Source organism: Stegastes partitus, unplaced genomic scaffold (assembly GCF_000690725.1).
Source record: "Stegastes partitus isolate 25-593 unplaced genomic scaffold, Stegastes_partitus-1.0.2 Scaffold1529, whole genome shotgun sequence".
Lineage (NCBI taxonomy): Eukaryota > Metazoa > Chordata > Actinopteri > Pomacentridae > Stegastes > Stegastes partitus.
In genome coordinates, this window is record NW_007579260.1 from 57286 (window position 1) to 72672 (window position 15387).

Genomic DNA, 15387 nt, shown 5'->3' on the forward strand with positions numbered 1-15387 from the left:
AGCTGTTCGATTGTGAACAGCATGAAGCTCTTGAGGACTTTCTAACTTTCCTCCACCATGTCTCCACTGCAGCTCTCCGTCTACTGGCGTCTCTCCCTCATCTTCTTCTTCTTGTCCTTCCTCTTCTTCCTCGACATTTTGTTGGCCGCCGTGGTCACTGAAAGGTGTCGCCACGGCAACGGCAGCGCCGTCGCCCTGGCCTCCTGGCTTGAGGAGAACAACCAATCAGGACCCGGTGATGTTTTAAACTGCAAAGGTGTTCAGAGGACTGAGAGCATGAACCGAGACGTGAGTAAAGATTACTTTAACGAGTGTTTCCATGGCAACAATGATGGTTTATATACTACAAACACGCTTTATGCTTCTTTATAATATAATTTTACAGGTTAGAGCTGCAGCAACAGAAAGAAAATCAATGAAATTATGTTCAGATTAAAGTGATGATGACTTCGATCCATCGTATTTGTAACATATTGACCTGTTAGAGCAGCAGACTGCTGACAAGAAAACAAAATGAACCGAGTGCAGCTTCTCCACTGGACCGTTTTCTGCCTCCTCATCTTATAAGACGTTGGATTAATGTCACTTTTTGACCTTTAATATCTTAAATAATAAAAATAATCAGCAGACCAAGTGAAAGCTGTAAAACGCACGTGGACAGCAGAGGCTCAGCGTTAATGTGCAGCCGGATCTGTTAATCAGTCCTTTGTGTGGACGCTGCAAATGAAACATTAATGTTTCTGTGAGCTGCCAGTTCCACACATCATGTGCACACAAATACTGTTAGCCTAGCTTAGCACAAATACTGTGAGCAGGGGAAAAATGTTAGCCGAGTGTAGCACAAATACTGGGAGCAAGGGGAAACTGTTAGCCTAGCTTAGCACAAATACTGGGTGCAAGAGGAAACTGTTAGCCTAGCTTAGCACAAATACTGGGTGCAAGGGGAAACTGTTAGCCTAGTTTAGCACAAATACTGAAAGCTGGAGGACAATCTTCACCTAACTTAGCAAAAATATGAGAAGTAGAGTGAACTCTTCACCTAGCTTAGCACAAATACAGGGAGTAGAGTGAAACTCTAAGCCTAGCTTAGCATGAACACTGGAAGCTGGGGGACACTCTTAGCTTAGCTTAGCACAAATACTGAAAGCTGGGGGAAACTGTTAGCCTAGCTTAGCACAAATATTAACAATGTGTGTGTCTGTGTCAGTCAGTGTGTGGCTGGACAGACTGGCTGTCGTACGGTCAGACTCTCTACATGTTCGGCCTGCTGCTGGGATCTCTGGTGGGCGGAGCCATATCTGACCGGTACAACACGAACACATCACAGACTGGTCGATCTGCATTCAGCGCCATGGCTGTATCAGCAGACGCTCACCTGGTTACCGTGGTTACTGTGCTTTCTGTGCAGGTACGGGTCACGTCCGGTGCTGCTGGTGTTTGTGTGCGTGCACACCGTGTGCGGCCTCGTGCCCGCCGTCCTTCCTCAGCCAATCATCTTCCTCGCTGTTCGCTGCCTGGCGGGCGCCTGCTGCTGCATCATCAACATCTGTGGCTTCTGCCTCGGTAACGCACAGACACACCTGTAGACACACCTGTAGACACACCTGTAACACACCTGTAACACACCTGTAGACACACCTGTAGAATCTCATCCAAACGTCTGTGACTTTATGAGCCACTATGATTGCTGTGATTCTTTTCTTTTTCATCAGTTTAATAAACATTGTAGAAACGTTTCTTCAGATCCTCAGATATTGAATTCACAATAAAATGACAAAGAAAAGCATCAAAGCTACAGATCAGGTGATGGTTTTCTTTGCAGGTTGCAGATTGAAGACTTGACGGTGAAAACAAGGTGTATGATAACTGATCAGTGGAGAACTGTTCTGTGGCTCCTGAACACTCTTTAGTCAGACCGGGCCTGGACCGGCAGTGTTTTGTCTGGTTTCAGAGCCGACCGGCTGCTCGCTGAGGTTTATTGGACCGCGGTGAGACTCAATCACTCACATGGCTGATAAACAGCACGTGTCTCAGATAAAGTCCTGCTGAGCGCTGATGAAGCCGGACAGACTCCAGCAGCTCTGTGGAGCCGCTTCATTACTGCAATGTTTCACAAGTGACCAGTCAGCGTCTGAGACAGTGAAGTCTGCAGGACAGCAGCTGAGATGTACGACATTCAACAGACAGAACTCTGCTTGTGTCGGTCTTTGTGGACATTTTGTGTTCTGGTTCATCCTCAGACATTCATGGAGCTTCTAGAAACGTCATCAACACCTTCTGCCCTCATGCAGCCCCACATCATGATGCTGCCACCTCCGTGCTTCACTGTCAGGACCATGATCCACTGTGGTGGTCCTGGTCAGGTTCACACCAAACATCTGGACTCCATGTGAGCCCAACACATTGATCTCCATCTGACCAGAGGATGTTCTCCAGCATCCATCAGGCTTCTGTTCATGTTCTCTGGTGAACTTTGATGTGGAAGTTTAGCTGTGAGCAGCAGCCAGGTTTAGTTCTGCTCCTCCGTCCATAGAGGCTGATGTTCTGAAGTGTCCTTCACACTGTGTGAGCTTCACACTAACTCTGGTCTCCATTGATCAGCCCTGTGCCAAGTCTGAAGCAGCTGCCTTTGTCTGGTGTCCACAGCTCCATAGTGACAGTAGTTGACTGTCCGTGGAGTCATTGTAGGAGGACGACCACTGCAGCCCTGATCAGTGCTGCTGTGGCTCCTTCTGGACCTCCTGGTTCCTGCTCACACTGGGCTGCACTGGGTTCTAGCTGCTCACTGATCTTCTGGATCCTTCTCCATCTTTGTCCAGTCTCTCAGTCAGATGTTTCTCCTCCTCTGTTCAGGTCTTCTCCATGTGGAGCCATGATGCAGACATAGATAGACACAGTCCAGAGGTCCAGAACTGAGAAGGTTCTGCTGCTCTCAGCTCCTTGTAGAACCATGTTCATGCAGGTGGACTGATGGAGACCACAGCTGGCTAGTTCAGCTGCTTTGGTTCCTGAATTTCAAAGTTCTTCAGTTCTTGTTCATGAAGACGTCTCTATTTGATCTGTTGTGTTGCAGCCGTGGAGTGGACTCTTCCCGCCGCTCGCCTCTGGCCGCCGGCCTTCCTGCCGTTCTGCTTCAGCCTGGGGACGATGGGCGGAGCTCCACTGGCCTGGCTCAGCCCCACCTGGAAACAACTTCACCTGTCGCTGGCTCTGCCGCAGCTCGTCTGCCTGCCGCTCTACCTGTAGGCAGCTCACCTGTCCACCTGTCCACCTGTCCACCTGTCCACGTCCTGCAGTCTGGGCTTGGATCTCCAGAAGATGACGTGTTCTCTCTGTCTTTCCAGTTCAATCCCAGAGTCTCCTCGCTGGTTGCTGTTGAGGAGGAGGATGGATGTTCTGGAGCGTTACCGTAGCAACAGCCCTGGAGATCAGCGCTGTCTGGACCAGGTAACCACAGCATCAGGTACCGCTCTGATGAAAAGGTTTACACAATCAGAACTCCCGCCTCAACGGGACGCAAAGCGCATCGATCAAACCAAGAAGAACCTAAAAGATAAGAACATGGAACCTCGACGTTCAACTCACGCTTTTAACGCCTTTATTATATATTAAAAGACATATTAATTTAAGCTAATGCTACTTTTAGCTAACCATTTAATAAAACATTCAAGCTAAATGTAGCTGCTTTAAACTAATACTTTTAAGCTAACTTTTCATTTAGCTAGCCCTAATTATTTTAATCTACTTTTAGCGAACCATCTTAATCTGTACTTTGGGCGCTGCTGTAGCTCACCTGGTTGAGCCGGCGTCCCGTGTGCAGGGCTACAGCTCACCTGGTTGAGCCGGCGTCCCGTGTGCAGGGCTACGGCTCCGATGTGGAGGTCATGAGTTCGAATCCCGCTCATGACCTCAGGTCCTCCCCCCATTTTCCTCTCTCTCTCACTGCTCTGTCAAATAAAGGCTAAAAAATAAAATCTACTTTCACTGAATAGTTGTAAGTTTAATCCGTTACTTTGTGTTTGTCTGCAGCTGCTGGACTCGGCCTGCTCCGACCAGCAGAAGGTTCCGAACAAAGAACCTGCCAATGAAGGCCACGCCTCCAGTGACATCATCACCCACCTGAGACACCCCACCGTGCTGCTACGGCTGCTCATCATGAGCTATCTCAGGTGAGCACAGAACGCCGTGTCGTTGTTTCTCTTCCACTGGCTTTACTGCCGACCTGTGAAACCTCCTGGACTCGTTTCTTCCTGCAGCGTTGCATCAGCGCTGACCTACTTCGGGATTTGTATGAACATTGGCTCATTTGGCGTCGGCATTTACTCCGCCCAGTTCTTCTCTGGCCTATCAGAAGCTCCCTGCCTGCTCCTCCCTTTGGCTCGTCTGGGACGCCGACCAATCAGCATGCTCACCCTGTTCCTGAGCGGCACCGCCTGCTTCCTGTCGCTGCTGCTGTCCAGATACGACGGTGAGTCCAGGACGTCGCTACCACTGACTAGCATGCTAGCATGCTAATGACTAGCATTCTATCAACTTTTGTATTTTCTAGATGTTATGGCGTTAGCATAAACACATTCTAATTAATCGGCTGAGCCACAATAACTTTTTGTCCTTTTCCGTTAAGTCTCATTGTTTCTCATCCCTGCAGTTTTTTTCTGAACTGGTTATTGATTGGTGATCAGGTATTGATAATATTGACTGTCTGTGCAGGTGAGCCGGTGCTGGTGATGAGTTTGGCTCTGGTGGGGAAACTCTGCATCCTGGCTGCCGCCACCATCTCCGTCCTGTACTGCATCGAGCTGTTCCCCACCGTGGTCAGGTAGGAACACCGCAACCAGCACTTATACCAGTTAACCCAACCAGCGGTTATACCGGTTAACCCAACCAGGGTTTAAACAGGTTAACCCAACCAGCGGTTATACTGGTTAACCCAACCAGGGTTTAAACAGGTTAACCCAACCAGCGGTTATACTGGTTAACCCAACCAGGGTTTAAACAGGTTAACCCAACCAGCGCTTATACTGGTTAACCCAACCAGGGTTTAAACAGGTTAACCAGGGTTTAAACAGGTTAACCATGGTCTCAACAGGTTGACCAGCGTGTAACTCTAGTCCCCTCTGAACCAGGCAGCGCTGCATATCGCTGGTTAACTTGTGTTTCCGAGTCGGCTCTCTGGTCAACACTCTCGTGCCCCCGAGTCCCAACGGAGCGATCTCACTGGCTGCCATGGCGGTGTACAGCAGCGGACCAATCATAGGCTGCGGCCTGACTCTGCTGCTGCCAGAGACCAGCGGCGTCCCGCTGCCCGACTCGGTGGAGGACTGCGACCGGCAGCCGAAGCCCCGCCTCCCCCGCCTGGACGCCCTCTGGAGGACAAGGTGAGAACAACAACACATCGAGACCCGATTCAGACACAGAACGGACTGAAAACCAGCGATGACCTTCACTATCGACAGGCGGACGGTTCATTTACTAAAAAAACAACAGAAAACGGAGTTATGTCTTGATTCTGATCTGAACCCAACCTAAACATTATTCTAACTAAAACCTGATTCTCATGTAAACCCAGCTTTAACCTAAACCTGATTCTAAACAAAACCTGACTGTAACTGAAGAGTCGAGTTTAGACTGTAATCTAAACTCGACTCTAATCTAAACCTGGTTCTAATCTAAACCCGACTCTGACTTAAACTTGGTTTGAATCTATCTCTAATGTCAAAGTAACCAAACAAAAACAACTGCAGTAAAAATGCCACCAGTAAACGTTTGGTTTGTTTGGTGAATAAAACCAGGAACCAACACATTGACCTTGTGGAATATTTTCTATCACAAAGCAGCAAATCGCACAGACGACGACGAACTGGACTGAAAGCTTTAATCCCGTTCAGGGCCAGAGTCACGTTATTGTGCAGGAGACCTTCAGTCACGCTGCAGACTCTGGACTACGAGTCAGCCTTTAACAGCTGCCCGGTGAATCATTCAGGTTGTGGTGTTGTGTGTTTTCAGGAAGCTGGTGAGCAGCCAAAGCAGGAAGACGGAGATCCTCCCTGCAGAGGACGACATGCAGCAGCACTCGGGACTGATCTAGAGCTTCACTCATCCCCCACATTAGAGCCACATGTCTGAGGAAGCACCAGTGAGTTCATACGAGAGACGTTCAGAAGCACCAGCAGCTCTGAACGCTTCGGTTTTTGCACTTTGTTTTCTTTCTAAAATGAATTCACCTGCCGGCCGGCTGTGGAAGATTGTTCTGCCGGCAAACCGAGCACAGTGAAGGAAAACTCTCAGAAACACGTACGTCATCTTTTATCTGTAAAAAATGGTTTCACTGATTATTTCATCGCCACAAAATTCAAACTATAAAACCAACACAATAAAAAACCTGACTCTAAAATCTAAACCTGAGTTTAATCTAAACCGGATTCCCATGCAATCCAGATGGTAACGTAAGTCTGATTCCATCATCTGAGCTCGGGTCTAATCCAAGTCTGATGTTAGCCTAAACTCGACTCTAACCTAAACCTGGATCTAGCCTAAGATCAACAGAAACCCAACTATCATGGAAATCTGCATTCAGTCTAAACACGATTTTAACCTGTAACCTAAACCCCAGTTTTAGTCTAAACCCATTTCTGACCTAAACCCAACTTGAACGAAATCCTGACTTTAACCTAAACTTAATTCTAAACAAAACCCAACTTGATCCTAAACTTATCGATCTTTAATGTCACGGCAGGAAAATCAAAACACTGCATTTTATCAAAAGTTAAACTGATGTCAGAAGTTCAGAAATCACCAACTTGATAAAACGTAATCTGGAGGTTATGGCTCCACGCTGCCCCCTAAAGGCAGAGAACTGTAACTACAGAACTGCGACTTTTCTTGATGATTTTATTGGTGGAAAATGTTGAACCACCAAACCAACATTATATTTAAAAACAGTCCCAGTATATGCAGGTAAAACGACAGCTTTTCCATGCTAGCTTTCTTTGCTCTCAGAAGCTGAGGCTGCAGTTACATTTCTGAGCTTGAAGCTAAGCTAGTCAGCTTTAGCATCTTATGGTTTAGCTACTACATTCTTTAATTGTGTGGAATAACTGAACGACCAACAAACAGCATCAGTTCAGCAAAATAGCTATGGCTTTAGCTAAAGCTAGCCATAGCGGGAGCTAATTTCCTGCAGTTTTACGGACACTTCATTGTTCCGGCTAAACTCAAAAAGCTGTGCTGTTGCCTCATTGTTATGGACACAGTAAAGCTTCACTTAGTTTCCCAACGTCACTGAAAGAGTCAGCTGATTTCATTCAAGATGCTAAAGCTACCTAGCTTAGCAGATTTATTTATTTTATTTTTTTAAAGTTTTTAAATTGGTTTGCTTTCATATCCAGACTAATAAATAGAAAAGTGTTTTCAGCTCGTGTCCAGCAGCGCTGACACGATTCTGTGTAACTGATTCATTTACAGTTTATCGTCCGTAAGACGACATCGTACCGATAAAGAGTCTGAGATTTAAATCAGTGAAGTAAAGAAACATCTAGACTGTCAACGTTCACAACAAACACTGCATTTTTATTTAAGATTCAATCAATATATATATTCTTATATAGAATATACAGACGTTGCCTGTTGTGGGTTTTGGTTCTCGTCGGGTCAGATTTTATTCCTGCAGCGCCATCTGCAGGACAAACATGGAACTGCAGCTTTTAAACCTATACTCTGAGTCAGACCAGTGGATCTGTGCACAGAGAGCTGGAAACTGTGACCAGACTTTCATACATTAAATCGCTCATTCAAGATGATACGTTACGTTTTATTGTTCAGTGAAATTTGTCTGTAAAATAATGAAAACTTTGAACTGAATTATTACATTTGTTTTAAACACTGAGTTTGTGTTTCATCTGGTTTGAAAGTCGTTTTCTGGATGTTTTAAAGACGTTCTGAAGCTTTTCTTTGACAAACTGCGTCGAAACAAAAACATTTTTACAGATTTGATTTATTCACGATCGTCCCAGAAACACACCACGTTATCGTTTCAATCAAAGCGAATGACAGAACAAACCCGCTGCCACTGACAAGCCACCTGACGTTAAAGCTGCTCATGAAACAAGCGCCTCCTGCTGGCTGCTGTGGAGACGTGTGCAGGAGGAGCAGTAACAGATCCTACAAGTCAACCTTTAAATACTGTTTTGTGTAACGCAGGAAAGCACAGCGAAGGAAAGCGTAACATCTCATCCAGTATTGAAGCTAAAGTCTCTCCAGCAGCCTTCAGGCTCGTAACACAACAGACAGAAAACATCTGGGAGTCTGGTTGGAAGTTTTCAGGAAATTCGAGTGAAAACTTTCTTGTTGCACCATTTTTTTTTTTTTTTTTTAACATCGTTGTAACTAGATCAAGCGTAGCTGTTTAATTCGCCGCTGCTTCGTGCTGTTTTTAGCCTTTTACAGCTCAGCTTTCCAGGAGATGAGTTGGACGATTGTCACCTGCTGAATGTTTTCTGGTATTAGTTTCATCTGTAACGTTAAAATGCTCCTGCTGGACATGTTGCTACGATGTTCGTAGATATTAGTATGAAGGTGACTGGTCGATTCTCCGCCCAGATGCCGGTGAGTTTAGCTTCCATCAGACCCAACCCAGCGTTGCCCAAAGCCTGCAGTGTTTGTTCTCTCGAGCCGCCTGCCTCCCGCAGAAACTGTTGTTCGGCTGCAGTTGGTCGTCGGACCACCGGGGGGCGACGTCAGTACGTGACGAAGTTGGCGGGGAAGATGCCGACGCGCCCGTCGGCCAGTCGCCCCTCCCACCAGTCGTACTGGGACTCGGTCTCGGTGAGGACGGTGATGCGGTCGCCGGGCACGAAGCTCAGGTCGCCGGGCTGCTGCCCCGTGAACGGGTGGGTCGCCGTGACAACCAGCTGGCCGGTGGCTCCGCCCCCTGACGATGCTCCACCCCCCGACAATGCTCCACCTGAAGGAAAATGTATAATAAATAAATAAAACCTAAAATCTTATGGAGACAAATCCTTAGATTGGAGCGTAAAAGGTTTTGTTTTTTCTTCACTGTTCACGTTTTGTTGTTTTTCGTATTCAGCATTTATAAAAATATTTACGATCAGTGACGTTAAAATGTTCTGTTAGCTTTGCTTTAAAGGCAGAAGACGACACGTTTGCTCTGAACTGTCTGAACTCTGCTTTAATGACATGATTGAGTTTGTTTTTGTATTTTTGTGTGTTTTGACTGAATTTACAGAATAAACATCGAGTGTTGTAGAAAAACGTAAAATGACACAAACAACTGAAGCACTGAAGTTTGATCACATTAAACTGACTTCACTTTGGTTTGACTGGTTCTAGTTTTAACTTTTTACATGTTTGTTGTTTATAAACTTGATGAAACTTCATTAATGTGACGCTAAATGCAGAAAATCACCACATGTGTCTCTATTCTCTGTTCTTCTTTATCTATTGAATCTTTTACTTTTCAGTATTATAATATATAGCTTGTTGTAATTTAGTTAGTTTGCTGAATATAAACTAATTTATATTAAAATCTAATTTATATTTTGAAAATCACTCATTTCAAACCGTCCTGGTTAAAGGAAAATGTAAAATACTTCATGGACACATTTGATGATGTCGACACAAATGTTTTAGACGATTATAGAATTATTTAGGATAAAAGTGACGACATCAGTTTTAAATCAATGACATGAGAACGTCTTGTTCTGCTCCTGATCTGATTCTCCTGAACCTGTCGGCTTCGTGTTCGGTGTGAAGCTTCTGGAGGCGAACTGACCCGAAACCTTCATCTGGACAAAGTCAAACCGTTTCCATCACGGATTCATTCTTCTCTCTCAGATTTACTCTTTTAACTCTTTGTTTTCCTCGTTTGGCAGAAAGACGCTGAACATCAATAAAATAGACGTTAAATGATGAAAATGAGAAAAAACAAAAAATCAAACTGAACTTCTCTTTTAAAAGCTCGATATTTACGGATTCATTCATTTATTGACGAAAATAACAAAAAAGAACTATTGTCCTTCTTTTATTAATACAAGGCACTAATAGTGAAGAGTTCATTTCATGAGATGTGCGTCTATGAATGAACAGTCTGAACGGATTCATTCTGGTTTACTGAGACTGGGCCTGAAGCCTGTGGACAGCAGGGGGCGCTACAGGCTCACAACAGACACGAGAGCTCAGGATCCATCCACAAGTCCTGAAACCGGATTCTAAACTAAACCAAAACCTGATTATAATCCAGACTTGATTCTGACTCAAACCCAAATCGAATCTCGACCTGAAGCAGAAGAAGAAGAAACGTGAAGCTCACCTGAGCTCTCAGATTTGTAGATGGAGATGCTCGGGTAAAGGGTGTTTTTGCCTCCCGCTCCTGTTCACACACACACACACACACACACACACACACACACAGTTACACATCGTTTACACTACAAACAAACAAACAACAACAACAACAAACATGGGATGTTTACCGGCGGCTGGTCGCTGGAAGCTGCTCGGAGGTCTCTGCTGTGGCGGCGCTGGAGGTCTGGATGGAGGAACAGACTGGAGACGAACAAAATGAAACAGAAGAGCTGAAGACGGGACGACAAACCGCCACAAACAGGAGCAGAAGAAACCACAGAGACCACAGAGGGATGCAATCTGACTGACAAAACATCTGTGTGATTTAAAATGACCAGAGAAAAACACACAAAACAGCCACAAAATGACCAAACAGGAAGTAAAATGACTACAAATGGAGGCAAAACATGCACGAAATGACCACAACATGATGTGAAACCCGAGAAATGGATCCAACAGACGTTAAACAACCTCCAAGGGACACAAAAAACCCAGAATGACCACACAGGAAACCAAAAAGACTATAAAGAGATAAAAATCTCAAACAAAATAACCCCAAAGAGACGAAAGAAATCACTAAAAAAGATGTAAAAACACTCACAAATTGACAACATTCAACCACAGCGGGATGCAAAATAAAAGAAAACTACTAAAGAAAGACGCAGAATGAGTAAAAATGGATGCAAAACAACCAACATGTGGTCCAATCGATGGCAAACAACCCCAAAGGGACACAAAACTAGCACAAAAAGGACTGAGGCTGTGAACGGCACCTTAACCCGCAGGTTCTTGCTGGTCCAGTCGGCGGTGTAGGCTTCGGTGTAGACGTCCAGGATGTGGTAGAGATCGTAGCACTCCGACGGCGGCTCCACATCACCGTTCAAAATGGCCGACGCACGGATGTCCTGGGAGTAGAACCTACGATGGAAACACTCGATTAAAGACTGATTTGGATGAGCTTAGCTCATACTGCAGCAGGCAGTCGGTGGCTGTTCCCGTACTTGCGGTTGGTTTCTTTGCGTTCGATCAGGTAGGATCCCTCCAGAGAAATCCCTGCAAACAGACCTCTGGACCTGCAGTAGGTGAAGACCGCCGCGGGGCTGCGCAGAGCCACGTCGGCCTCCACGTTCCTGACGAGCACATTTCATTTCAACATTACAACAAGAAAAGGACATAAAAATAGGGAGTGCAACACATTAGAGTGAAGCTCCAACACTGCTGAGTGGTGTTCCACAAGGCAGGATCCTGGGTCCTCTGCTGTTCTGTTGCTAGCTGTAGCTACAATATTCACTTCTTCACAAAAACCCCCACAAATACATGGAAAGCTTGTATGGGTGGTAGAGCATGAAAGAAGAGACACAAAATGACCACAAAAAGACACAAAACAACCGCTAACAGATGCAAAACTAAGAGAAGCAAAAAATAACGACAAAAAAATGTGCAGCAGCTACAAAGAGATGAAACTCAACTGCTAGGAGACACAAAGTGACAACAAAGAGACCCACAACAACCACAACGTGACACAAACAAACACACAAACATTCAAAACAACCACCAGGAGACGCTGTGGATCAGCTGCTTTGAGGCGACAGCGGTTGTTGGCTTCCTGCAGTTTGTGTTTCTGCTCATAAGTCGCGTCCGTCTGCAGGTGTTTCTGATCCGGCTGCTCTTATGTCAGCACCAACCTGGCCACGCCCACACACACCTGCTGACACATGTGCGCCAAAACCTGTCAGACTGCCCTGGAAGGACTCTGACCCGGTCCTTCTAAAAATATCCACGGTGTGCTGAGTCACAATCTCCACCGTAAACCACAGCTGATGCCATCAAACGCCTCATAAACCTCCCGGCAGCAGCAGCTGTAATGTACCTGCCCATTGGCCCCACGGCGACCGTGCAGTTCCCGCCCAGCGTCAGGTTCCCGCCCTTGGTGAACGCCTCGATAGCACGGCGCTGGTTCAGAATGATCACCAGGTCCGACACCTGGAGGAAACCAAAAATCAGCTGATTGATGCAGGTATGTGGTGCGTTCGAGGACAGTCTGACCTTCAGCTGCATGTAACCGACACAAAGCAGGATGCAAAGAGATGCAACACAACCACCAAGAGATGCACGATGATGAAGAAGAAAAAACAATGACGACGCAGAGTCACGGTGAGCCCTGAACTCCTGATGGACACAAACGGTTTAATTTTGCCTTCTGCAGGAGAACAGACGATAACTGAACGGAGGATTGTGACCCACCTCCACGCCGATCTCGAAGCCTCCGCCCAGACCAGCTATACCAATGGCTGAAGGTGCCGACCAACCTGGACACACAGAGACATGGAGCACCGTCAGGTCAGTCTGATTAATGAGAAGACTCCAGAGGGGCTTTTGTTCACGCTGACGTCCCGGCGTCACAAGTGGCGAGCTGCTCCTTCACTGTGAACATCCAGAAAACCAACAGTTCCGCCTGCAGAGGAAGAGCGGCGGCTTCTGGCAGCGCCACAAACCGCCACATCTGCCACCGGCACCGTGACTCGGCCCGTCAGCTGACTGCAGCACACGCCTGGCACTGCAGGGAGGCCTGTTACCACGGCAACGCAGAGAAACAACAACAAAAACAACAAAAGTTCACTGTGGGACGAAGGAAGGTACGACAAATAGGACGAGATAACGAACCAACGCAACAGAGGACACAAAAACACCACGAGACACAACAGGCCGAACAGCACAGAACCTGGAGGTTCCAGCCTTACGTCTGTCGGGCAGCCTGGCGATGACGATGCCGCTGCCTCCTCTGGCCGTGATCATGAATCCGGCCTTGATGACGGAGATGATGGCCAAACCCTCGGCCTTCGCGATCACGTGAGCTGCAACACAAACATGTTAGCGTGCATGTTAGAGACGTGTGACGTGAAGCTGTCCTGCGCTGCAGCTGGAACTGGGGTTACCGGGGATGAGCTTGTCCGGTCCATTCCTGTTGGAGATTTCAGTGAAGTCCCTCAAGATCTTGGCGGCTTTCTTGGCCTCGGACTTGAGGTTGGACGGGATGGGGTTGCTCACTGCGAACAGATGACGCGTTGCTTGTTTAAAGGCATTAACTCAGCGGTGAACCTCGTCAGCCTCAATGAGCTCCTTGTTCACTGCAGCTCATCTTATCTTATCTCCATCTGAGGCAAAAGAAACTTCCTCGTAGCTTTGTTTAAAAAACCCTCATCTATCCTCCACGCTGACACGGAGGTACTGATCAGCGCTCCAGTTACCTGCTTTGACTCATGTCCACAAGGAACAGTCAGAACCAATCAATAGCCGGGCTTGTTTGGTCCGACAGCCGTTCAAAACCACAAAGAGACCAAACAGAAAATACGCACATAGAAGCAGCTGCAGCCGTTTTCACACAAGACTAAATAAAAACAGACAGAACGGACCACAGACACACAAAACCCTCACAGAGACTCCACAGAACCACAGAGAGACACAACAACAACAACAACAACAACAACAACAACAACAACAACAACAACAACAACAACAACAACAACAACAACAGATAACCGTCAGAGCAGCTGCTGGTGAACTTTGTGGTCACACAAGTGAATGAAACTTACTGAGTTTCTGCTCGACTGCGTCCGGCTCAGATTTTCTCATTTAAAAAGCTGAAGCCATGAATTCTTTGCATTTCTGCTGAAACACCGAACCGGCCGGTCCAGAGCTCAGCAGCAGGTCGGCTGTTTCTGTGTTGGGCTTGGATATGTGATGACGTCAGGCCTGTTTCAGTCGGACAGGTTTCAGATCCAGTTCAGCAGCGACGGGCCTCCTGCAGCAGCAGCACATTCCTGAACCATGACAGCATCGACGCCACATCCACAGCAGAACACGTCGGCTCCCGCAAGAACCACAGCGCTCATCTTCCACAACCCCGACCGCGATCCAAACACCAAAACACGAAACGTCAACCATTCAGACGGAAGGAAACGGCTCGACGTGCTGCTGCAGAGGCTGTTGGTAGGACGTCAGGAGGATCCAGTCATCTGCAAAGTGGTTCCACAGGCCTTTAAAGTGGTTCTACGTGTCCTCATGGACGGTTCTAGACAAGAACAAGGAGGTTCTACTGGTGTCTGGGGAGATTCCTGAGGTCCAAGTGGAGTTACTTCAATTTCTAGTCATCTACAAAGAGGATTGGTTGGTTATTAAAGAGGTTCTGTGTCTTTCTACAGGGTTCTACACCAATACCAAGAGGTTCCATTAGTTTCTAAGGAGGCCATAGGTCTCTGGGAAGGTTCTAGACAAGAACAAGGAGGTTCTATAGGTGACTGAGGAGGTTCTCGAGGACCTAGTAGAGTTATTTTAGTTTCTACTCATCTACAGAGAGGATTGGTTGGTTACTGAAGAGGTTCTGTGTCTTTTCAGAGGGTTCTGGTCATGAACACAGAGGTGCTATTAGTTTCTGAGAAAGCTGGATTGAGAGCTGAGGTTCTGCTTGTTTATGAGACGCTTCAAAAGGTCTTTGGAAGGTTGCAGACGCGAACACGTAGATCTTCTGGTCGTCTACAAACAGGTTCCTTTGTGTTGCAGGATGTTCTGCTGATCTGTAAGGAGGTTCTGTTGTTGGTAGTGGAGATCTAGACACGAATGAGGAGGTTCTACTGGTCTATGTGGAGAATCCTTGTGGTGATTTGGGTTCATGTGGTCGTTGAGGAGGTTCTTTTACCCACTTACATGGAGGTTCTGGTGGTGTTAATTTGTTTTAATTACAGCTCGTTCCTTCACATCACAACGTAAACATCCAGCAGCTCAACGAACAGGATCAAACTAACATTACATTTAATAGAACAACTCTCACCAGTAGAAATAAAACATCCGTAGAACGTCTCTAAAATGACTTAAGAAATAATTATTAATATTATTATTATTATTATATGTTCCAAAATAGGCCCAAACCAGATCAATAAAATGCACAAAAAATCTGAAAAAATATCAATAGGTCTCCATGGTAACTGATGCTGTGGAGCTAGGTCTCCATGGTAACTGATGCTGTGG

General features: G+C 46.4%; 2 protein-coding genes across 4 annotated transcripts in view; one reads left to right on the forward strand and one right to left on the reverse strand.

The window, feature by feature from the left end:
- Positions 1–57: 57 nt before the first annotated feature.
- LOC103371134 (solute carrier family 22 member 13) lies at positions 58–6088 on the forward strand. The gene is made up of 10 exons (XM_008300365.1): positions 58–288; positions 1208–1305; positions 1409–1563; positions 3074–3242; positions 3345–3447; positions 4030–4169; positions 4257–4468; positions 4711–4819; positions 5127–5378; positions 6007–6088. Exons 1-10 carry the CDS (start codon positions 58–60, stop codon positions 6086–6088), a joined length of 1551 nt encoding a protein of 516 aa, XP_008298587.1.
- Positions 6089–7974: 1886 nt separating this feature from the next.
- Positions 7975–15387, reverse strand: part of sh3yl1 (SH3 and SYLF domain containing 1) — an 8939-nt gene continuing 1526 nt past the window's right edge. Inside the window, exons 1-10 of one of the 3 annotated variants that reach the window (XM_008300352.1) lie at positions 13956–14061; positions 13299–13409; positions 13104–13217; positions 12607–12671; positions 12233–12345; positions 11364–11492; positions 11136–11280; positions 10491–10563; positions 10328–10387; positions 7975–8944 (exon numbers count right to left, since the gene is read on the reverse strand). In XM_008300352.1, the coding sequence (XP_008298574.1) occupies positions 8736–8944; positions 10328–10387; positions 10491–10563; positions 11136–11280; positions 11364–11492; positions 12233–12345; positions 12607–12671; positions 13104–13217; positions 13299–13409; positions 13956–13995 (1059 nt within the window). In that variant the 5' untranslated portion in view covers positions 13996–14061 and the 3' untranslated portion in view covers positions 7975–8735. Of the gene's footprint in view, positions 8963–10327; positions 10388–10490; positions 10564–11135; positions 11281–11363; positions 11493–12232; positions 12346–12606; positions 12672–13103; positions 13218–13298; positions 13410–13955; positions 14062–15387 lie in introns of those variants that run through there. The other 2 variants (XM_008300351.1, XM_008300353.1) reach the window with 2 other exon arrangements.